At 47.9% G+C, this 24,888-nt stretch overlaps 1 protein-coding gene across 2 annotated transcripts in view; it reads left to right on the top strand.

Moving 5' to 3' along the window:
- The window catches only part of atp9b (ATPase phospholipid transporting 9B), a 361,204-nt gene that overhangs the window by 94,616 nt on the left and 241,700 nt on the right, over nt 1–24,888 (top strand). For both annotated transcript variants that reach the window (XM_085993631.1, XM_085993632.1), the window contains exons 6-7: nt 4,653–4,711; nt 9,922–9,973. In XM_085993631.1, coding sequence (XP_085849757.1) covers nt 4,653–4,711; nt 9,922–9,973 — 111 coding nt within the window. The remainder of the gene's footprint in view (nt 1–4,652; nt 4,712–9,921; nt 9,974–24,888) is intronic.

The raw sequence follows: 24,888 nt of genomic DNA, 5'->3' as shown, positions 1-24,888 counted from the left end.
ATAGAGGCTCGTAAGAAAGGTACGGCTATAATCATGGGAGATTTTAATCTTCATATTGATTGGACAAAGCAAATTGGCAAAGGTAGTCTTGAGGAAGAGTTCTTGGAGTGTATAAGGGATGGTTTCTTGGAACAATACATTGTGGAACCAACCAGGGAGAAGACTATTTTAGATCTGGTAATGTGTAATGAGGCTGGATTAATTAATGATCTCGAAGTGAAAGATCCTTTTGGGAAGAGTGACCATAGCATGGTATAATTTCAAATTCAGTTGAGGGTGAGAAAGCTAGGTCTCAAACTAGTGTCCTGAACTTAAACAAAGGTAATTACAAAGGTATGAAGGCAGACTTGGTTAAAGTGGACTGGGAAAATATATTACAGGGTAAGACTGTAGAAAAGCAGTGGCAAACTTTTAAGGAGATATTTCATAACTCTCAGCAAAGATATATTCCAGAGAGAAAGAAATGAGGATGAACCATCTGTGGCTAACTAAGGAAGTAAAGGATGGTATCAAATTGAAAACAAAAGCATACAATGTTGCGAAGAATAGTGGAAGGCAGAAGATTGGGAAATTTTAAAAAACCAGCAAAGGATGACTAAAAAAAAATGAGAGAAGATAACTTATGAGAGTAAGCTAGAAAGAAATATAAAAACACAGTAAGAGCTTCTACAGGTATATAAAAAGGAAGAGAGTAGCTAAAGTAAACATTGGTCCCCTAGAGGAAGAGTCTGGGGAATTAATAATGGGAAATGGCGGCGACTTTGAACAAATATTTTGTATCTGTCTTCACGGTAGAAGACACTAAAAGCTCCCAATAATGGATAATCAAGGGGCGGTGGGGGGAGAACTTAAAACAATCACTATCACTAGAGAGAAAGTACTAGGCAAACTAATGGGACTAAAGGTGGACAAGTCCCCTGGACCTGATGGCCTGCATCCTAGAGTCTTAAAAGAGGTGGCTGCAGAGATAGTGGATGCATTGGTTGTAATCTACCAAAATTCCCTGGATTCTGGAGAGGTCCCAGCGGGCTGGAAAACCGCAAATGTAACACCCCTATTTAAGAAAGGAAGGAGACGGAAACCAGGCAACTATCGACCAGTTAGCCTAACATCTGTCATTGGAGTTCATCGTTAAGGAAGTGGTAGCAGGGCATTTAGAAAATCATAATATAGTCAAGCAGAGTCTGCATGGTTTTATGAAAGGGAAATCATGTTTGACAAATTTGCTGGCGTTCTTTGAGGATGTAACGAGCAGGGTGGATAAAGGGGGACCATTAAATGTCATGTATTTGGATTTCCAGAAGGCATTCGATAAGGTGCCACATAAAAGGTTACTACACAAGATAAGAGCTCACTGGGTTGGGGGGTAATATATTAGCATGGATAGAGGATTGGCTAACTAACAGAAAACCGAGTCGAGATAAATGGGTCATTTTCCTGTTGGCAAACTGTAACTAGTGGGGTGCCGCAGGGATCAGTGCTGGGGCCTCAACTATTTACAATCTATATTAATGACTTGGATGAGGGGACCAAGTGTAATGTAGCCAAATTTGCTGCTGATGCAAAGGTAGGTGGGAAAGCAAATTGTGTGGAGGACGCTAAGAATCTCCAAAGGGATATAGATAGGCTAAGTGAGTGGGCAGGAATCTGGCAGATGGAGTATAATGTGGGAAAATGTGAGGTTATCCACTTTGGTAGGAAAAATAAAAAACAAGTTATTATTTAAATGGGGAGAGATTACAAAATGCTGAGGTACAGAGGGATCTGGGGATCCTTGTACATGAATCACAAAAAGTTAGCATGCAGGTACAGCAAGTAATTAGGAAGGCAAATGGAGTGTTGGCCTTTAATGCAAAGGGAATGGAATATAAAAGTAGGGAAGTCCTGTTACAACTGTACAGGGCGTTGGTGAGACAACACCTGGAGTACTGCGTACAGTTTTGGTCTCCTTATTTAAGGAAGGATATACTTGCATTGGAGGCAGTTCAGAGAAGGTTCACTAGGTTGATTCCAGCGATGAAAGGGTTGTCTTATGAAGGAAGGTTGAGCAGGTTGGGCCTATACTCATTGGAGTTTAGAAGAATGAGAGGGGATCTTATTGAAACATGTGAGATTCTGAAGGGGCTTGACAGGGTAGATGCAGAGAGGATGTTTCCCCTCGTGGGGGAATATAGAACTAGGGGGCATAATTTCAGAATAAGGGGGCACCCATTTAAAACAGAAATGAGGAGGAATTTCTTCTGAGAGTCATGAATCTTTGGAATTCTCTTCCCCAGAGAGCTGTAGAGGCTGGGTCATTGAATATATTTAAGGTGGAGATAGACAGATTTTTGAACGGTAAGGGAGTCAAGGGTTATGGGGAGCGGGCAGGGAAGTGGAGTTGAGGCCAAGATCAGATCAGCCATGATCTTATTGAATGGCGGAGCAGGCTCGAGGGGCCAAATGATCTACTCCTGCTCCTATATATGTCTTATGTATCGGTTGTTAAAATGACGGATAAAATCAGAATTACAGTAAATGTGCTAAGTTTCCTAAGATATTTCAGAATGGCACTAGGTACGGTGCTAAGTATGGTTTATGCCAGAATGAGTTGTCCAGAATGGTATTAGTTCACTTTTCCTGCTGGTTATACTCAACCTATTTTGGTAGCTTTGGGCTCCGTGAATTTTTACTCGAGAGGCGGGCAAAGGGTGTTGAGCCAGTGTAACATGTTTGCTTACATACTTCTGAATTAAGCTATATTTAAATGCATTAAAGTGGTGGGGGCGGTGGTGTGGTTGTTAAAAGTGAGTGTATGTTATTTTTAAATGGGTCTTGCAATAGCAGTTTCCGTTGTTTAATTCATAACTGCAGCATTGAAAAGTTTATATCTAGTGGATGATGTACCAAGGCTTGGTAGGTAGATGGGAAAGTCCTTAGTACATCGATTTTCTTCCTAGTATGGTAGTGCTGCATGGCTTGTGATGGGTATTAGCAATACACCTTGTGATTAGAACAATATTTTGTGTCTACTTTGATTCACTGAGCACCACAGACAAGTTAAGTGACCTGGTGCTGTTGGGCTCTGTGGGATCTGCAGAGTGTTTACTTGTACAGTAGTCCTCTTTCTGGTTTGATAGAATTGTGCCAAAGATGCGTTGTTGTCTGAGCTGCTGTTTGGCTTAAAAGTTATCTTTAAATGCTGGATTCTTTGCCCATGAAGGCTGAGTTTCTGCCTTCAAAATGCCATGAGAAAAATCTTTTTAGGGATAAAAGTTGGGGAAAAATAAGAGATTGGGTTATGTTAAAAAATAAAGTTTAAAAAAAAAGGACAAATAGTGATTGGTAAACAGAAAAAGAATGGGAGAAAATAGCAATGAAAGGGCAAGAAGGTTTTTTGTTTATTTTTTATATTGTTGGGGTTAATATGATAAAGCTATTCTGAATATATATTTTTTGTATTAAGTTATTTTCAGTATCATGGTGTGTGAGCTATAAAATAAAAATACTGGGCGGTTCAGGGAGACAGGAACTTTACTGGACCTCTCTGTGGTCTAAGGGTTAAAATACTTGTGTATTTTAAACCAGCGAATTGAATTTATCACCTAGTCATTCGCAGTATAAAAATTCTGTGGTGAAATCTAAATTGCAGAGAGCTAGAGTGAAATCTGTAACGAGGAATAGAAAGTAATAGTTTCAGTGGGAATTACTTCCTGACTTCCATAAGTAGGTATTAAATGGTTATATCTGATATGACCTAAGGAGCAAGAGTTTTATCCATGCAGTTTCCCATTCGTTTCCTGTGGCCTTGTGCCCAGTATTATAATTGGAGTTAGGCCTACAGGATTAGATACAAGGTTTTGTAAATTGGGGAAAAAAATCCTTGGGAAAATATTTTATTAAAATAACTCAGTAAGCAATATGAATTTCCATTCATAATCTGTCCCTTGGTTGTGTACATTTCAGTGAAATTTGCACGCAGCTGATGTAGTGCGATGACAGAATAAATCTTAATGACTAACTCTTTAGCTATTGAATGAATTGGAATTTGGTATGGTTGTTAATGCAAATAATGTGACCGGACCCTATGAGTATACAAAGGTATATTCACCATTATTGTGCTCTGACCATATTGGCTACTATCAATTACTAAAAGACCTAGAGAGATGTTGTGTTTAGTCTAAAATGTTTAAAAATAGCTTGAAGATTTGGCACAGATTTCACACAATTTACAATAATGAATGATGGGCTAAATTATTAACCATGAAATAAAAATATTCTGAAAGCAGACGTGATCCCCCTTCTCCCTCCCCCCCCCCCCCCCCCCCCGGATTACATTTAGAAACTTTATGCATGATATGGACAACAATGTCGCCGTTTTAGCCCAGCACCTGTCCCCAAGAGAAACAAAATTAATTTGTTCTGGTGTGCCTACATTGCCTCCTTGAGCCAATCCACAGACTTTAATCGTGATCGCCAACTCTTGCTGCTCTGTGTTCAAAACGAGCATGCAATCCTCTTTTTCATTGCTGTTTGACGAAAGTCAGACTAGAATGTTTGGGAGCAGAACCGTGCGCTTACTGACGTTCAAACCAAAAAAAGGCAACCTGGCTTTAATTATGCGAAGAATAGTTTTCTGTTGCTTGCACTAATTAACAATTCTTTTTTTATAGGTAAAGTGCAGGTGAAGAGCTCAGACATCCAAGTGGGAGATCTTATTATAGTCGAGAAGGTTTGTGTTTGTTGTATTTACTGCTGTGACTCTCATATCAGGAAGCGATGCTACTTCTGTTTCTCTAAAACCACAGTGTACTTCCAACACCACTGCTGACTGGCAAATACCTAGAAATGTGACACTTTGGCAAATGATCTTGCAATGCATCAAACTTCATTGAGAAAGTGCCTATATTGATCTTGATTAATACCCAAAAGAAAAAAATTAACTTATTTACGTTATGCACTTTTTATGTATAACGGCATTAAATGTAATTACATCTAAAAGTCCATGGATAATTGCATCTGTATTGGCTCTTATACAGAGGATTCAGAAAGCATTGGTCGTGAAGGATGGGGAAAGGAGTCGCCAAGTTCAATAATGCTTCAGGTCTTTGTGTATGTGTCTTCTTCCCCCCCCCCCCCGTGTCTGAATTTGTTGAACTGTTGTGGGGTCCAGATGTCCCTGGTCAATTTCCTCAGTGACTAGGAGATATTTCTGTTGTAATGAGTGTATGCTGCATAAAATAATTCAGTATATATACTGTGGTTTGACAATCAAATTGTTAATCAAATTTCACATGCCTATTGTGTGGGAATATACACGAGATATCCGTAATAAAGATCGAGAAACGCTGTAAAACTGAATGAGGACAAAAGTTAACGGGAGGAGGATGTTAAAAATGTGGAATTGGAATAAAAGTGCACAAAATGAGGAAAATATGAAAGACATGTATCCAATAGAAAGAATATGCATCATAAGGCCCAGCACATTGTTGCACCATTGCCACAGAATGGTGAGACGTGGGTTTTGTTTCCCCACAGTGTTTCCTGTCAAAAGCTTGAGTGTGTCTTTGTCTCTTCTACCACTGATGGGTGTTTCTTTAAACTTTTCCTCGCTCATTCCTTCTAAATGGCAAATACTGTCCAACGTTTTCCTCTTCTCTCTAGCACCACTATTTTATGTTTGCACTCATTGCAGAGTTTCCTACTCCAACTCAAGCAATAACAAAACAACAATGGCTAGCACATATATAGTGTATTCAATGTAGAAAAACTGCCTAAGGCATTTAACAGAAGCTTAATCAGACAAAAATGAAGACTGAGCCAAATGAATATATTAGGATGGGTGACTAAAGGCATGGTCACAGAGGTGGGTTTTAAGGAAGGTCTTAAAAGGCAGGGAGGTTTAGGATGAGAATTCCAGATCTTGGGGCCTAGACAGCTGAAGGCTTCTCCAGGGCTTAAACTGTTGCAACTCCTTACCTACCTGAGCTTTTGCGTGCCCCTGCAATCCTCAGGCTTTTTAAGCTAACCTTGGTATCCTAACTTTCTGATTTACGCCGTCTTCTCCTAGTCTTTTCAACCTTGGTGGTGTCCTGTATTGTGAAACTACAAAAAAGTAGAAGCCTGTTGCTTCCTCACAGATTAGGAGGGAAAATTGTAGGGGTGAGGTGGTTCAGTCCATTTCTCCACCTATTACTGTAGTTGGTAGTTTGAACTGACCGTGTTGACGTAGATAGTATCCATTAACTACTAATTGAGTTTACAAATAATTTAATGAATACTAGACCATTTACTGTAACTCAATTGTAAAGTGGAGTTTTTAAAAGTAAGTAAATTCTTTTTCAAGAAGTTTGTGCTTTTAAACAATATCTTTACCTATTTAATCTACACCATATTCACATTATGTTTAGTAAAAGTAGAATAGTTTATATATAAATACTGCATTCACATATTTGGAAACCGGTAATGAATAATCATCTTTTTCCATAGTAGAAGGTATTCTATCTTCTGACAGCACAGACACATGGTTTTTACTCGGGTTTCTTCCACTTGATGATGTTCCATTGCAAGTTTGTTCGCATGATACCAGTAACTTGAGAACTGTTTGGATCTTTGCCAACCTGGTAGGAGGCGATGTATGATCCTGTTTAGAGTGGACTGGGTTATGTGGGACAGATGCTCTGTTTGCAAAGAATAAACGCTTGCCTAAGATAATGGCCCAGAAATTCGGGTCGGGGGCTTCCCGCGGGTGCAAGCCCCCGACCTGCACTTACCTTGTGCGACGGCCGTTGAGCTGTGGGCCCCGTGGAATTCTGATCCGGGGCCTGGTCCAGCTGCCGGCGCGCAGTGCTTGCGTATCCCAGAGGCGCAGTTAGTTCGATGCGTCCCCTGGGATCACGTGGGCCATGGGCAGCCAATCGGAGCAGGGAATGCTACATTCATAAGTCTTGACAGGAAGAGCTGTCAAGACTTATAAATACTACGGCCCCAAAATAACACTAAACCTTCAAATAAATTTTTAAAAACCATCACATTTTTTAAATAAACTATAAATTACATTAAATAACTATTTTAAACAATAATTTAAATTTTTGAAAAAATAATTGTATATTCGAACAGGGCTAAAAATAAACTTACCTTGCTTTAAAGTATTTAAAAATAATAAACCTGTGGGAAAAAATGTTTTAATTTTAATTAATTCACTGCTTACCTTGTAAAAAGCAGGCCTTGCGCCTGCTTTTTAAATGTGTAAATCCTGCAGGCTTACCCTCCCGGGAAAAACCTGTTTTTAAAAAAAAAAAACCTAAGTTTGATGTGCACACGCAGCCTCCCCTGCGCACGCGTTCGACCTCTGAACATCTTCGTTCAGAGGAACGGAAGTGCCGGTTTCCCGTGCATGCAGAAAACCGGCACTTCCATCGGGCCCACGGGTGAGTACCCCGTGCGTACTCACTCGTGGAGACCTGAATTTCTGGACCATTGAGCGCAATTTTGAAGAGCCTTTACTAACCAGTACAAACGGCGGAATCTCACAATGTCGAATTTTTGTGTAGGTGGGGTGGGTGAGGCCTGATCTGGGCGAATTGAATCCTAAACCAGTGTATAAGATTGTGAAAAGCACTAACGTAATTGGCTTTGGGCATAACTCAGTTACGTTTAAAATTCCTTGATCGTTTGCGCTGGTTCGGCCGATTCCGCCCGGATTGTGCTGATATTACTGGCGGAAACTAGGGAAAACTCTACCCCCTGATCTTTATCTCATTGTTGTTTGTGGGACCTTGCTGTGCACAATTTGACTGTCACGTTTCCCTACATTACAACAGTAACTACACTTCAAAAGTGTTTAATTGGCTGTGAAGCACTTTAGGATGTCCTGAGAACAGGAAAGGCACTGTGCAAATTCAAGTTACTTTCTTTTTTCTTTCCTTCTCTTTTCTTAATTTTCAGTAATGGAGAAGATGTGGATGGAGAAATTGCTGGAAATTTCTGTATACCCAGGAATGCCATACATATAATTTTATAAATTGTATTTCCATCATATAATCCTTTTTTGAATTCCAACCTTCTAAGGCTATCTCTATTTATAGCAACCACCTCTATTATGACGATCTGCTTTAGCTTTGAAATAAGTTAGCCAATTTGCAATGCCCTAAATCATCTTATCCTGAAACTAAGTGATTCTTTTGCCTACCAAAAAACAAGAGAATTTCTGGGGCCATCAATATGACATCCTAGTGTCATTGAGTGGCTGATACATCTGATGAACTGGATGAATAACTGTTTATGACAGATGTTTGTCATGGTTGTGTGTGTGTTGGTCCTACAACCACTAGGAACTTGGTTACCCAGACCTTTTTCACAAAGGACCTAACAGCAAACAGAGAAGCAAAACTGTCATTCATTCATTCAATCAACCTGAACTGGATTTAAGCCCAGGCCCCAGAAAGAGAGAATGTGCTAATTCAATGCATTATCCCTACTTTTAGCTTTTTTATATTGAGTAACTTAGGTGAAAGATCAAGGCTACAGTCCATGGGCAGAACCAGTAGCAATAATTAGATAAACTAGGGGTTAGTGACAAGTCGATACAAAGCTTGGTTATAATTATTTTTCTGCAATAATAGCATATCTGAAGTAATACTAAATAACCACATTACCTTTTTTAAAAAGCTAGTATATAGTAACATTGACATAATTAGAAGCCATGCACCCATGTTCTGTATTGTTCAGTATGCAATTGAAGAAATGTATTGTCAGCTGTACACATTCAGTTTTATAAATATAGCAGACCAAAAGGGGTTCAGAACCTCTTAGTGGGTAAGGCTGGAGTCCAAGAAAGAGTTCTTAAAATATTTGATGTTCTGAGTAAAACTTCAGATTTACAAATCATTAAAAGTAGCATTGCAGTCATACAACAAAACACTGGTTCATTTTGAGAGGAATAGAATTCAAAAGCACAGAAAATGTTAAACTTGCATCAAACCTTGGTTAGACGACACTTGGGAGTACTGTGTACAGTTCTGGACTCCATATTACAAAAAGGATGTTGAGGCACTGGTGAAAGTGTAAAATAGATTTACAAGGATGATACCAGAACTGAGAGGGTACAACTATTAGGAAAGACTAAACCAGTTTCTTTTCCCTAGAAAAAAGACTAATAGAGGCCTTTAAAAATATGAAAGGGTTCGATAGGGTAGATGTAGAGATATTTCCACTTGTGGGGGAGTCCAAAACTATGGGACCATAAATATAAGATAGTCACTAATAAATCCAATAAGGAATTGAGGAGAAACTTCTTTACCCAGAGAGTGGTGAGAATGTGGAACTCGCTACCACGGGGAGCAGTTGAGACGAATAACATAGCTGCATGTAAGGGGAAGCTAGATAAGTACATGAGGGGAAAAGGAATAGAAGGATATGTTGATGGGGTTAGATGAAATAAGGTGGGAGGAGTCTAGTGTATGCCTGTTGGACCAAATGGCCTGTTTGTGCTGTAAATTCTATATACAGGAAAAGTTCTGCTATCCAGGACCGGCGTGTTGCCGATATATCAAAACTGCCGGACATGCAAAGTTAACGTTGAAGCATACGGAGATGAAAGTCTCCATATTTGACAACAAACACTGTTGCTCAGCAACAGCTTGTAAACACTCGGCCTGTACCTTGGCAGCGTCTCTGAAGCTGTTGCTAAGCTACAAAGACGCTTTCCAGAGCCTGCCTGTTAAAAGAATGCTAAGAGAAGAAAAAAAACCTAACCAAAACGGCTGGTGATTTCTGCCGTTAGAGCGAGGTTTCTGGCCATACAACCTCCGGATAAACCAAAGTTTCCTGTAATAGCGAGTACAGTACAGTAATTCCATCTTCAGTATATTGCCAATTCATTGGCAATCAAGTTGGAGCCTCGATTATTCACCCTTATTACTGTTTAATTCTGTGTTTCAGAACCAGCGCATCCCTGCTGACATGATCTTTTTGAGAACATCAGAAAAAAGTGGTAAGCAATCTTCAGTGCTTTCCAGTACTTGTTAGAAAAACAAGCTGTAAGAGTAATGTTTTATACCTTGACTAACAGATCATTGTACATTTTTTTGAAAGATGCAAGTAAACAATCCAAAGCAGTGAAACTTAACTTGAATATTAATATGGCAATATTCAACATACATGTTGAATATTGTTACTCACCAAATATGTTTTTGCTAATATTTATGCTGTAACTTCTGAATAAATATTCTGATTGGATTTGAAAATCTTGTTTTTGAATTATATTATGTATCGCTGTCAGCAGTGCTGATTAATTTTCTTAAATTTTAGTTACACTACTTTAAGATTTGTCAAGTGAGATGGAACATCTGATTTACACGTAATATTGGTAGGTAATCAAAATTAAAAAAAAAAAAAAAATCAAACTAAGTAAAAATGCTTCAAGGTTAATTACTGTGTTATCAAGTAAAGTCAGTATCTTTTAAATGACTTGCAGCATTTTGTGCTATGGCTCCATCATAATCTTGGAAGTATTTGAGGTGTTTTAAGTTACTTTTTTTTAGTATCAATATGACATCCTAGCATCATTGAGTGGCTGACAAGTGCGACGAGCTGGTTGTATGTGTTTGGCATAGTTGAGTTCACGTTATCTGAATTTGCCATGGTTAGCTATAGGTTCTATTTTAGATCATTTTCTGTAATTTTTTTTGCCATTTATTAAAATCAGAATAATAGCTGGACTGGAAGTGCAGTGCAAATATAGCTTAATTTTAAATGTTTTAAAGGTTGTCGAGTTTAGTCCCAGTTTCAATCTAGAGTGTTAACTTCTCAATGTTGTTTCCCAAATTATTTTTTTTGTGTTCTGCCAAACACTGCAGTTTTCCGATTGTGTAGGTGGTAAGGGGAAGACATCATCGCAGAGTGATTTCATCCTGTTGAAGACTGCCAGTGCTTTTGGAGATCCTGGCTATTGTTGGTCATTATCAGTACAGGAAACTCTTTGGTATCCGGGACCGGCATGGTGCCGGTTTATCAAAAAGTCCGGATTACAGAGAGGTATAGTTAAAAGGTACGAGAGCTCCGTACACAGCAACAAATCCAGGCTTCCCTGTTGCTTAGCAACATGTGCAGGAACTCTGGCCACAGACCAAGCGTACCTGTTGCTTAGCAACAAGTGTAGGAGCCCCAGTTACACAGCCACAGATCCAGGAACTGCCACAAATATGAAGTAAAACTTACCTGAACCTACTCCTGAATTTTTCCAGTTAAGAGATTTCCGGTTATTTAGGTGCCGGTAAATGAGAGTTTCCTGTAATTAGGAATTCATACCAAGAATCTAGAGAAGACTGGAGATGCTTCAGAAACTAATGTAAACAACTTTTTTTGGTGAGGTTTCTGAAGCGTTAAAGCTTAAAATATGCTTCTTAACAAATGATAATTGGCATGAGTGAATGATTTGTATTGTGATTGGTTTTTTTTATAGGAAGTTAAAAAAACAAATTTATTTCTTGGTTTGGGCTACCAGCATTGGAATTGTGACTGCATTAGGCTGGAACGGCATTGGATTGTCCCCGGTATTGTTTTTTTTTATCCTCTAGCTTAGTGAAAGAAAGGATGATTGAGAAATGTTAACCTTGGAGCACAGAGAAAGATTCCTCTCAAGATGTTGACAAGGCTATTGAATCTCGTTTGGTTATTCAGCTGTTAGTGGAAAAGTTTGAGGACTGCAACAAAATTTCAATTAGTTTGTCAAATATTGTTTTTTAAATTTTGCATTATTTCATGATCACCATTCATGAACTGAATTCAACTCCAGATTTGCTACTATAGACCACTCTGTTGATACCAGCATTGCAGGAGTCTAATCATGTTTGACAGCATCCAGAGAAATTGACACCTTGTTTACATCGACTGCTGTTGGACAAACCTGCTCTTGAATTTGTGTTGTGGACTCCGATTTCAGTGTAGTTGCCCTTTTACACTACATGATCTCAACAGGGCCATTTTACTACTGGTCTGGACTTTATATACCTTGGTGCATGCGCATGCCACTTGCATAGATGCACATTAATATAAATACTGCAGCAAGATTGTAGGGAAGAAATATGCATCCTGTTTACATGCAACTACCTTCAGATTTGCTCCAATATAAATCACACCGCTGACAGAGGTTTGCTAAAATAAAGACTTGCATTTTTATAGTGCCTTTCACGACCTCAGGATGTTCTGAAGCGCTTTACAGCCAATGAAGTATTTAATGCAGGAAATGTGGCCGCCTATTTGCTCTCGGCAATGGAATAATGACCAGATCATCTGTTTGTGATGTTGCTTGAGGGATAAGTGTTGGCCAGGACAATAATAGTGAGATTCATTTAGAGTGCAAAATTTAGCTAATGTATACTGTACAATTCAGTTCGTGTATACCGACTGGTGCATTTAAGCAGACTAGGGCCTAGAAATTCAGTTAAGGCCCGCCAGCAGGCTAACGCCCAAAAGTTAGCGCTGCGCGCAGAGCCAGGTGCGCCCGTCAGATATTCGGCTTTTGCGCCCCAAGTCGGAACCGGGCACTATTCCAGGGTGTGCCCGCTCCCGCTTGGGGCGCTGAAACTGAATTTCTGCGCTGTAGGCCCCGCTGCGCCACCCGCTGCGGAGCGGCAGGCTGCGGTACTGCAGGCCTCCTCCTTCTCTTAAGGGGGAGGTGCCTGCAACAGCGAGATCGCCGCTGGATTGTGCCGGCAAATGAGCCCGGCACCACGGAGAAGTGCCGGGCTCGCGGAAAGCAGCCGGCAATGCCGCCGGGGGGGGGGGGGGGGTGGAGGAGGCCGGGGAAGGAGGTGCGGGCAGGCGGCCGCCGAAAAAGCGGCCGGCCGCACCTCCACTTTAAAGCGCCCCAGTAGCGCAGCAGTACGGCCCCGTTTTTCAGTCGCTGTTTGCGGCCGCTGCAGAAGAGGCGGCCGCAACTAAATATGGGGTTTGGGCCGGAAGCGGGGCGGAACCGGGGCACTGCGCACACCGATGACGTCATCGGTGTCGGCGCAGCGCAACCGGCTACCGCCGCCATTACCGCAGCGCTGAATATCAGCGCACCCTCTTACACTGGCGCAGAAACCCTATTTGGGCGGTAACTGGGCGCAAAGCCCACTGAATTTCTAGCCCTAGGTGTATTCAGGCATCCAACAGACAATGTAAGTTTGATAGAGGAATTCACATCACAATTTTTAAAGATTACTTTATGGTAGCTGTATCACTGTCCTTTAGGAACGCTTCAAACTCGGTCCTAGATATTTGTTCAGTCATATTCAGTAATGTAATACAGGTGCTCATGATATCATTTTTACCTGTGGTGCCTCATTTAAATTTGCACACCATAACCTGGTATTCTCCTCCTAATAGAGGCTTGATCTCTTAATTTCTGTCTGAATTTACCATAAAACCTTGATCGTTGTAATAGTAAGGTAAGTAGACCTTTTAATGCCGACTGCAGTTTTTGAGATACGCTATGTTCTTGATACCTTTTACTGGGTTACCTGGCAACTAAGCACCTCATCTGAAGGTTATATTCCTCTCATGGTGTCCTTAGAAGGTTGCTGTTACTATTTCAATCCAATCCCAGGAGTACTTTCTTTAAAAAAAAGGCAAACTTCAGCTTTATTCACAACAGATTATAGTTCCATTGGTTTATTTTATTTCCTTTGGCAAAAGTTGCTCGCAGCTGCCTGCTAGCCTTCCTGTATTCTTGAGTTGACCCTCTGTACAAGATTCCAAAGAACATCCAAGTTTTGTTTAGTCTGAGCCATCTGTAATTCTACGGCAAGTGAGGACGCAGTGAAACACAAGCAAACCAATCATCATAAACAGGCAATTGAGTATTAGGAAACGGATGCTTGTTGAAACCGAAGATTGACTTTTGTAGTAAATCTGTTTTTTAATAAATGACCGTCTATCTTTTTACTCCAAGGCTTTTATTTTAAATTTCCTCTCTAAATTTGTAAATTTTAAACTTATTGTATGGAGCACTGAATCACTGGATTTTTGAACGCAAACAGTGTGGTTTGTGTATTTAGTTAATGATGACTGCATTGGAATGTGTTCATTTCAGCTGTGGTATTCAGGATCTTTTCAGTGGACAAGGATTTTATTTGCCACACTAAGGGCAGGTGAAATCTGCATTGCTGGTAAAGTAGCTTGTATATATTAATTTAAAGCTGGCAGTATGAGCATTATTTAATATTGTGTCAACAACCTTTAAATGGAATAGTATTTGAGCTGATAAAATTAGCAAAAATGTTAAAACAGCCCAGTATAACAAGACAACTGTTAATATTGATTTTTGAACTCCAAACCAATTGCACTTATTTACTTGTATTAGCCAGTTGTGCTATGAAAACATGAAATTAGTCAGGCTGTGCTTTAACTCATTTTATTATAGGTTTGCCCAGTTTAAGTCCATTGGAGTGTGACTAGTGCTTACTGTATAAAAGTAACTAATATTTTACTAGATTTGATTGCTTAAATACATAACTAAAAATAATACATGGGACAGTGTATTTAACAAACTATTTTGTTGTCTTTGTAGAGGTTTTCCCTCTTGGAATGGCTGTAATGGTCCTAGATAAAATGCTCCGTCAGTTTCAGCTATTCCTTATGTTCTTATTAGATTTCTGACTAGTAAGGGCATCAAGGGATATGGCGATAGGGCTGGTGAATGGAGTTGAGGCAGAAGATCAGCCATGATCTTATTGAATGGCGGAGCAGGCTCGAAGGGCTGATTGGCCTACTCCTGCTCCTGCTCCTAGTTCTTATTAGATTTCAATCTGATTTCTAGTGATTAGGCACACAATGCAAGCTGCCCACAATTCTGCAACATTTAGCACCAACATTGCAATCTCACTCAGATGCTGGTATGAGATATGAACATGTTCACACCACTGCAGTAAGGGGTGGTTAAGATTGGGATTGATGCCTTGTTGTAGAATTGAAGAAACTTTATATCTGGCCAAGCTGCACCTGATATGGCAGGTCTTGATGACTTGTGAATCACAGAAGTGGAAAATGATTTCATTCTTCAGTTTGAGCATAAAATGCATCTTGCTTCAATGTATTAATCCACTTCTAAATTTCATGGTGCATTTTAATGCCATTTTGGCCAATATGTTTTAATGAACTACAGCCTCTAATCTCCAAAACAAATGGCTTTGGCCACATCACAGCTGCTGGTGAAGCACCTCTTGAGGATAGTTTGCAGAGAACGGTGGTAGGACAAAGTAGTAATGTTAAATCAGTAAAATCTTCAATATATCCAACCTTACTGACTTGATGGACAGAAGATTGGAGATAGAGGACTATTCCCATTCATAATATCAGCATTCAGCTTAGCTGAGTTTTTTTATTCGCTCATAGGATCTGGGTGTGGCTCGCAAGGTCAGCATTTATTGCCCTTGAGAAGGTGGTGGTGAGCTGATGCCTTGAACCGCTGCAGTCCGTGTGGTGAAGGCACTCCCACAATGCTGTTAGGGAGGGAGTTCTAGGATTTTGACCCAACAACGATGAAGGAATGGCGATATACTTCCAAGTCAGGATGGTGTGTGAGTTGGAGGGGAACTTGGAGGTGGTGGTGTTCCCATGCGCCTGCTGCCCTTGTCCTTCTAGGTGGAAGAGGTCGTGGGTTTGGGAGGTGCTGCCGAAGAAGCCATGGCGAGTTGCTGCAGTGCATCTTGTAGATGGTACACACTGCAGCCATGGTATGCCGCTGGTGGTGGAGGGAGTGAATGTTTAAGGTGGTGGATGGGGTGCCAATCAAACGTGCTGCTTTATCTTGGATGGTGTTGAGCTTCTTGAGTGTTGTTGGAGCTGCACTCATCCAGGCAAGTGGCGAGTACTCCATCACACTCCTTAATTGTGCCTTGTAGATGGTGGAAAGGCTTTGGGGCATCAAGAGGTGAGACACTTGCCACAGAATACCCAGCCTCTGACCTGCTCTTGTTGCCACAGTATTTATGTGGCTGGTCCAGTTAAGTTTCTGGTCAATGGTGACCCCCCAGGATGTTAATGGTGGGGGATTCGGCGATGGTAATGCTGTTGAATGTCATGGGGCGGTGTTTAGACTCTAGCTTGTTAGAGATAGTCATTGCCTGGCACTTGTGTGGCGTGAATGTTACCTGCCACTTATCAGCCCAAGCCTGAATGTCGTTCAGGTCTTGTTGCATGCGGGCATGGACTGCTTCATTATCTGAGGAGTTGCAAATGGCGCTAAACACTGTGCAGTCATCAGCGAACATCCCCATTTCTGACCTTGTGTTGGAGGGAATGTCAAGTATAAATCAGTATGATGGAGATATGTTTTACGTAGATGTGATAAATCCATGTAGGGAAACAAGGAACTCGAAGAGGTGAGATATTAGAATTAGTCAGTGTACTTTTATTAAACAACTGCGTAACAAACATACAGGCCTGCATCCTCTCATTCCACCTCCGCTGACTTTAACCAGTAGCAGCACTAGCTACAGCACCACCTGGTGGATAACCTTAAGCATAACATCCCAGATTACTATAGTAGAGTTCCGTGGATAATCATTGAGATAGCTAGAGTTTGGATTCCATTCACGATATATCCATAGCAGTTTGGGTAATCTGATCAGAAGTGTCATTACAAAATATTGCTTGCTCAAAGTAAGTGTACAATAAAGGTGTGAGCTGTTTTCTGATTTCAGTTTTCCTTCCATTTTAAGTTCTGCAATTTAATCAACAAGTGGAAATATTTTTCAACTTCCATTTTATGATTGTCTCTGTGGCTGGAGCACACTGAGCAGGCATTGTTTTTCTAAATGTGATCACCATTCTGCCTCTTGTTTTTGCAAGTATAAATCAAATGTACGAAGGTCAAAATGATTAGCTCCTGCGGCAGAAAATTTGCCTTTCAGAGGATTGTTTTGATTCCAGATTCAACTGTTGATCAAGCTTGTCGGCCCAGCTTTTTTCTAGCTCTTGGCCAGGTTTGTTAAATAGTGAGTTCAAGTCAACCTGTATGTAACTGACTCATCTGAAAAGAAAGAACTTGCACTTTTATATGGTGCCTTTCATGGCCTCTGGATGTCTGAGTGCTTCACAATTGTAATCATTGTTGTAATATAGGGAAGCATGTTTCAGTGTGTCAATGTTTCAGTGTTTTATTCAGAGTAGATGAGCCATACAGACCAGGATGATGCCACATTTGATCTCTGATTTGTGTTGAATTAGCCAAGCATAGTCAAGGTGGTGGTAGTTATTATAATTAACCTCAATCAAGGCAGGAAAAATCAGCTAGGTTTCTGTTGCGGATCTCTGTCCAGTTACTAAAAGCATGCATCACATGATTGGGCTAGGTTGTGATTAACCCCATGGATGACTGGCCTGTCAGCATTCCCTATTGAGGCTCACGCATGAATGATCACTATTCGTACCTGAGAAAGAAGTCAGACATTAGCAGAGGAGGGGAAAAAGAAACTAATTTTGTCTGGACAATCAGTAACTTAGAAGTCGACTTAAAGTGCTTTTTGCTCTGACTCAATGTTACGTAAAGCATGTCAACTTGGACATGCTGTACTTTTCAATTTACAAATCTAGAAATCCTGCATTTAAAAAAAAAGAAACATTTGCTTTGGAGTGGGGAAGAGCACTGCTCGTGCTTTTGTTTTGTATGATGGTTTAACAAGACTGGTTGACTCCTTGCATCTCCTTTTAAAATACAGTGAAACCTGCCTTAAAAATCTCCGCATGGTTGTTGAAGGTGCTGAGGTTTGTAAGGGGTAAATATTGCACCATTCCTGGAAAACTAACTAGAAAGGGAATCGAGGGATATGGGGATAGGGCAGAAAGTGACGTTGAGGTAAAAAATCAGCCATGATATTATTGAATGGCAGCAGGCTCGAGGGGCCACATGGCCGACTCCTACTCCCATTTCTTATGTAAACTTCACATTTCCTGTGTATGTTTAGATGGCAATTATGTTGCAAAGTGGATGGCTTGATAATTTGAAGTTCATTTGGCGAGTTTGCAATACGACAGCATTCCAGTTATATGATTCAAATTTAATCACAGTTGATGATGATGTACCCAGTCATGAAACAAAGTGTAGTGAAATGCATTTTGCTTAATTGCCCATCTACTGTGTTTTGATGCCATTGTATCTCCCTGCCGCAGAAAATTTAGTTCAATTGGCAGTGATGCAGAATGGCTTTAGAAAAGCTTGGATGAGCTAGAGATTCTAGTGGGGTAGTTTGCCTGCTTTAGTTTCCTTTAATAGCCTAGTAGCTAGGGTAGCCCTAATGAGAATTTAATGCAATAAGAGCTGGTGTGATTTGGCAACCATTTCACTGACAATAGAGAGAGAGAGAGCGCGAGGGGGAAGGAGTGAGAGAGCCCGCGCGTGCGCGCGGGGGAAGGAGAGAGCCCGCGCGTGCGCGCGGGGGAAGGAGAGAGAGAGAGAGAGCGCGCGGGGGAAGGAGAGAGAGAGAGAGAGCGCGCGGGGGAAGGAGAGAGAGAGAGCGCGCGCGGGGGAAGGAGAGAGAGAGCGCGCGCACGGGGGAAGGAGAGAGAGAGAGCGTGCACGGGGGAAGGAGAGAGAGAGCGCGCGAGGGGGGGAAGGAGAGAGAGAGCGCGAGGGGGGGAAGGAGAGAGAGAGCGCGAGGGGGAAGGAGAGAGAGAGCGCGCGGGGGAAGGAGAGAGCGCGCGGGGGAAGGAGAGAGCGCGCGGGGGAAGGAGAGCGCGCGCGGGGGAAGGAGAGAGAGCGCGGGGGAAAGAGAGAGAGCGCGGGGGAAAGAGAGAGAGCGCGGGGGAAAGAGAGAGAGCGCGGGGGAAAGAGAGAGAGCGCGGGGGAAAGAGAGAGAGCGCGGGGGAAAGAGAGAGAGCGCGGGGGAAAGAGAGAGAGCGCGGGGGAAAGAGAGAGAGCGCGGGGGAAAGAGAGAGAGCGCGGGGGAAAGAGAGAGAGCGCGGGGGAAAGAGAGAGAGCGCGGGGGAAGGAGAGCGCGCGGGGGAAGGAGAGAGAGAGAGCGCGCGGGGGAAGGAGAGAGAGAGCGCGCGGGGGAAGGAGAGAGAGAGCGCGCGGGGGAAGGAGAGAGAGAGCGCGCGGGGGAAGGAGAGAGAGAGCGCGCGGGGGAAGGAGAGAGAGAGCGCGCGGGGGAAGGAGAGAGAGAGCGCGCGGGGGAAGGAGAGAGAGAGCGCGCGGGGGAAGGAGAGAGAGAGAGAGAGCGCGCGGGGGAAGGAGAGAGAGAGAGAGAGCGCGCGGGGGAAGGAGAGAGAGAGAGAGAGCGCGCGGGGGAAGGAGAGAGAGAGAGAGAGCGCGCGGGGGAAGGAGAGAGAGAGAGAGAGCGCGCGGGGGAAGGAGAGAGAGAGAGAGCGCGCGGGGGAAGGAGAGAGAGAGAGAGCGCGCGGGGGAAGGAGAGAGAGAGAGCGCGCGGGGGGAAGGAGAGAGCGCGCGGGGGAAAGAGAGAGAGCGCGGGGGAAAGAGAGAGAGCGCGGGGGAAAGAGAGAGCGCGCGGGGGAAGGAGAGAGAGAGAGCGCGCGGGGGAAGGAGAGAGAGAGAGAGAGAGAGAGCGCGCGGGGGAAGGAGAGAGAGAGAGAGAGAGAGAGCGCGCGGGGGAAGGAGAGAGAGAGAGAGAGCGCGCGGGGGAAGGAGAGAGAGAGAGCGCGCGGGGGAAGGAGAGAGAGAGAGCGCGCGGGGGAAGGAGAGAGCGCGCGGGGGAAGGAGAGAGAGCGCGGGGGAAAGAGAGAGAGCACGGGGGAAGGAGAGAGAGAGCGCGCGAGGGGGGGAAGGAGAGAGAGAGCGCGAGGGGGAAGGAGAGAGAGAGCGCGCGGGGGGAAAGAAAGAGCGCGCGGGGGAAGGAGAGAGCGCGCGGGGGAAGGAGAGAGAGCGCGGGGGAAAGAGAGAGAGCGCGGGGGAAAGAGAGAGAGCGCGGGGGAAAGAGAGAGCGCGCGGGGGAAGGAGAGAGAGAGCGCGCGGGGGAAGGAGAGAGAGAGCGCGCGGGGGAAGGAGAGAGAGAGAGAGAGCGCGCGGGGGAAGGAGAGAGAGAGAGAGCGCGCGGGGGAAAGAGAGAGAGAGCGCGCGGGGGAAGGAGAGAGAGAGAGCGCGCGGGGGGAAAGAGAGCGCGCGGGGGAAGGAGAGAGCGCGCGGGGGAAGGAGAGAGAGCGCGGGGGAAAGAGAGAGCGCGGGGGAAAGAGAGAGCGCGGGGGAAAGAGAGCGCGGGGGAAAGAGAGAGAGAGCGCGCGGGGGAAGGAGAGAGAGAGAGAGAGAGAGAGAGAGAGCGCGCGGGGGAAGGAGAGAGCGCGCGGGGGAAGGAGAGAGCGCGCGGGGGAAAGAGAGAGAGCGCGGGGGAAAGAGAGAGCGCGCGGGGGAAGGAGAGAGAGAGCGCGCGGGGGAAGGAGAGAGAGAGAGAGAGCGCGCGGGGGAAGGAGAGAGAGAGAGAGCGCGCGGGGGAAAGAGAGAGAGCGCGCGGGGGAAGGAGAGAGAGAGAGCGCGCGGGGGGAAAGAAAGAGCGCGCGGGGGAAGGAGTGAGCGCGCGGGGGAAGGAGAGAGAGCGCGGGGGAAAGAGAGAGCGCGGGGGAAAGAGAGCGCGGGGGAAAGAGAGAGCGCGGGGGAAAGAGAGAGCGCGGGGAAAGAGAGCGCGCGGGGGAAGGAGAGAGAGAGCGCGCGGGGGAAGGAGAGAGAGAGAGAGAGAGAGAGAGAGAGAGCGCGCGCGGGGGAAGGAGAGAGAGAGAGAGAGAGAGCGCGCGGGGGAAGGAGAGAGAGAGAGAGAGAGAGAGCGCGCGGGGGAAGGAGAGAGAGAGAGCGCGCGGGGGAAGGAGAGAGAGAGAGCGCGCGAGGGGGGGAAGGAGAGAGAGAGCGCGAGGGGGAAGGAGAGAGAGAGCGCGCGGGGGGAAAGAAAGAGCGCGCGGGGGAAGGAGAGAGCGCGCGGGGGAAGGAGAGAGCGCGGGGGAAAGAGAGAGAGCGCGGGGGAAAGAGAGAGAGCGCGGGGGAAAGAGAGAGAGCGCGGGGAAAGAGAGAGCGCGCGGGGGAAGGAGAGAGAGAGCGCGCGGGGGAAGGAGAGAGAGAGCGCGCGGGGGAAGGAGAGAGAGAGAGAGAGCGCGCGGGGGAAGGAGAGAGAGAGAGAGCGCGCGGGGGAAAGAGAGAGAGAGCGCGCGGGGGAAGGAGAGAGAGAGAGCGCGCGGGGGGGAAAGAAAGAGCGCGCGGGGGAAGGAGAGAGCGCGCGGGGGAAGGAGAGAGAGCGCGGGGGAAAGAGAGAGCGCGGGGGAAAGAGAGAGCGCGGGGGAAAGAGAGAGCGCGGGGGAAAGAGAGCGCGGGGGAAAGAGAGAGAGAGCGCGCGGGGGAAGGAGAGAGAGAGAGAGAGAGAGCGCGCGGGGGAAGGAGAGAGCGCGCGGGGGAAGGAGAGAGCGCGCGGGGGAAAGAGAGAGAGCGCGGGGGAAAGAGAGAGAGCGCGGGGGAAAGAGAGAGCGCGCGGGGGAAGGAGAGAGAGAGCGCGCGGGGGAAGGAGAGAGAGAGAGAGCGCGCGGGGGAAGGAGAGAGAGAGAGAGCGCGCGGGGGAAAGAGAGAGAGAGCGCGCGGGGGAAGGAGAGAGAGAGAGCGCGCGGGGGGAAAGAAAGAGCGCGCGGGGGAAGGAGTGAGCGCGCGGGGGAAGGAGAGAGAGCGCGGGGGAAAGAGAGAGCGCGGGGGAAAGAGAGAGCGCGGGGGAAAGAGAGAGCGCGGGGGAAAGAGAGAGCGCGGGGGAAAGAGAGAGCGCGGGGGAAAGAGAGCGCGCGGGGGAAGGAGAGAGAGAGCGCGCGGGGGAAGGAGAGAGAGAGAGAGAGAGAGAGAGAGAGAGCGCGCGGGGGAAGGAGAGAGAGAGAGAGAGAGCGCGCGGGGGAAGGAGAGAGAGAGAGAGAGCGCGCGGGGGAAGGAGAGAGAGAGAGCGCGCGGGGGAAGGAGAGAGAGAGAGCGCGCGGGGGAAGGAGAGAGCGCGCGGGGGAAGGAGAGAGAGCGCGGGGGAAAGAGAGCGCGCGGGGGAAGGAGAGAGAGAGAGCGCGGGGGAAGGAGAGAGCGCGCGGGGGAAGGAGAGAGAGAGCGCGCGGGGGAAGGAGAGAGAGAGAGAGCGCGCGGGGGAAGGAGAGAGAGAGAGCGCGCGGGGGAAGGAGAGAGAGAGCGCGGGGGGGGAAGGAGAGAGAGAGCGCGCGGGGGGAAGGAGAGAGAGAGCGCGAGAGCGCGTGGGGGAAGGAGAGAGAGCGCGCGCGGGGGAAAGAGAGAGCGCGGGGGGGAAGGAGAGAGAGAGAGCGAGCGCGGGGGAAGGAGAGAGAGCGCGCGCGAGGGGGTAGGAGAGAGAGAGAGAGCGAGCGCGAGGGGGAAAGAGAGAGCGCGCGCGGGGGGAAAGAAAGAGCGCGCGGGGGAATGAGAGAGAGCGCGGGGGAAGGAGAGAGAGAGCGCGCGGGGGAAGGAGAGAGAGAGAGCGCGCGGGGGAAGGAGAGAGAGAGAGAGAGAGAGAGAGAGAGAGCGAGCGCGCGCGCGGGGGAAGGAGAGAGAGCGCGCGCGAGGGGGGTAGGAGAGAGAGAGCGAGCGCGAGGGGGAAAGAGAGAGAGCGCGCGGGGGGAAAGAAAGAGCGCGCGGGGGAATGAGAGAGCGCGCGGGGGAATGAGAGAGCGCGCGGGGGAATGAGAGAGAGAGAGCGCGCGGGGGAAGGAGAGAGAGAGAGCGCGCGGGGGAAGGAGAGAGAGAGAGCGCGCGGGGGGGAAGGAGAGAGAGAGCGCGCGGGGGAAGGAGAGAGAGAGCGCGCAAGAGCGCGCGGGGGAAGGAGAGAGAGCGCGCGCGGGGGAAAGAGAGAGAGCGCGCGCGCGCGCGGGGGAAGGAGAGAGAGAGAGAGAGAGAGCGCGGGGGGAAAGAAAGAGAGCGCGCGGGGGGAAAGAAGAGAGAGCGCGCGGGGGAAGGAGAGAGCGCGCGGGGGAAAGAGAGAGCGCGGGGGAAAGAGAGAGCGCGCGGGGGAAGGAGAGAGAGAGCGCGCGGGGGAAGGAGAGAGAGAGAGAGAGAGCGCGCGGGGAAGGAGAGAGAGAGAGAGAGAGCGCGCGGGGGAAGGAGAGAGAGAGAGAGAGCGCGCGGGGGAAGGAGAGAGAGAGAGCGCGCGGGGGGAAGGAGAGAGAGAGAGAGAGAGAGCGAGCGCGCGCGCGCGGGGGAAGGAGAGAGAGAGAGAGAGCGAGCGCGAGGGGGAAAGAGAGAGAGCGCGCGGGGGGAAAGAAAGAGAGCGCGCGGGGGGAAGGAGAGAGCGCGCGGGGGAAGGAGAGAGCGCGCGGGGAAAGAGAGAGCGCGGGGGAAAGAGAGAGCGCGCGCGGGGGAAGGAGAGAGAGAGCGCGCGGGGGAAGGAGAGAGAGAGCGCGCGGGGGAAGGAGAGAGAGAGAGAGAGAGAGCGCGCGGGGGAAGGAGAGAGAGAGAGAGCGCGCGCGGGGGAAGGAGAGAGAGAGAGAGAGCGCGCGGGGGAAGGAGAGAGAGAGAGCGCGCGGGGGAAGGAGAGAGAGAGAGCGCGCGGGGGGGAAGGAGAGAGAGAGCGCGCGGGGGAAGGAGAGAGAGAGCGCGAGAGCGCGTGGGGGAAGGAGAGAGAGCGCGCGCGGGGGAAAGAGAGAGAGCGCGCGCGCGGGGGAAGGAGAGAGAGAGAGCGCGGGGGGGAAGGAGAGAGAGAGAGAGAGAGAGAGAGCGAGCGCGCGCGCGGGGGAAGGAGAGAGAGCGCGCGCGAGGGGGTAGGAGAGAGAGAGAGAGCGAGCGCGAGGGGGAAGAGAGAGAGCGCGCGGGGGAATGAGAGAGCGCGCGGGGGAATGAGAGAGCGCGCGGGGGAATGAGAGAGAGCGCGGGGGGGAGAGAGAGCGCGCGGGGGGAAGGAGAGAGAGAGAGCGCGCGGGGGAAGGAGAGAGAGAGCGCGCGCGGGGGAGGAAGGAGAGAGAGAGCGCGCGGGGAGGAGAAGGAGAGAGAGCGCGAGAGCGCGTGGGGGAAGGAGAGAGAGCGCGCGCGGGGGAAAGAGCGAGAGCGCGCGCGCGGGGGAAGGAGAGAGCGCGCGCGCGAGGGGGTAGGAGAGAGAGAGAGAGCGCGCGCGAGGGAAGGAGAGAGAGAGAGAGCGCGCGGGGGAAAGAGAGAGAGAGCGCGCGCGGGGGAAAGAGAGAGAGAGAGCGCGCGGGGGAAAGAGAGAGAGAGCGCGCGGGGGAAAGAGAGAGAGAGAGCGCGCGAGGGGGAAGGAGAGAGAGAGCGCGAGGGGGAAGGAGAGAGAGAGCGCGAGGGGGAAGGAGAGAGAGAGAGCGCGCGAGGGAAGGAGAGAGAGCGCGCGCGAGGGAAGGAGAGAGAGAGAGCGCGCGCGGGGGAAAGAGAGAGCGCGCGCGCGGGGGAAGGAGAGAGAGAGAGCGCGGGGGGAAGGAGAGAGAGAGAGAGAGAGCGAGCGAGCGCGCGCGCGGGGGAAGGAGAGAGAGCGCGCGCGAGGGGGTAGGAGAGAGAGAGAGAGAGAGCGCGCGCGAGGGGGAAAGAGAGAGCGCGCGAGGGAAGGAGAGAGAGAGAGCGCGCGAGGGAAGGAGAGAGAGCGCGCGCGCGGGGGAAGGAGAGAGAGAGCGCGGGGGGAAGGAGAGAGAGAGAGAGAGAGCGAGCGCGCGCGCGGGGGAAGGAGAGAGAGCGCGCTGCGCGAGGGGGTAGGAGAGAGAGAGAGAGAGCGCGAGGGGGAAAGAGAGAGAGCGCGCGAGGGAAAGAGAGAGAGAGAGCGCGCGAGGGAAGGAGAGAGAGAGAGCGCGCGAGGGGAAGGAGAGAGAGAGAGCGCGCGGGGGAAAGAGAGAGAGAGAGCGCGCGAGGGGGAAGGAGAGAGAGAGCGCGAGGGGGAAGGAGAGAGAGAGCGCGAGGGGGGAAGGAGAGAGAGAGCGCGAGGGGGAAGGAGAGAGAGAGCGCGAGGGGGAAGGAGAGAGAGAGCG

The sequence above is a fragment of the Somniosus microcephalus genome, chromosome 7 (genome assembly GCF_052327205.1).
Source record: "Somniosus microcephalus isolate GS21.2 chromosome 7, FLI_Smic_1.0, whole genome shotgun sequence".
Taxonomy (NCBI): Eukaryota; Metazoa; Chordata; class Chondrichthyes; order Squaliformes; family Somniosidae; genus Somniosus; species Somniosus microcephalus.
The sequence above is the reverse complement of the archived record's forward strand: the minus strand, read 5'-3'. Positions and strand labels throughout refer to the sequence as shown.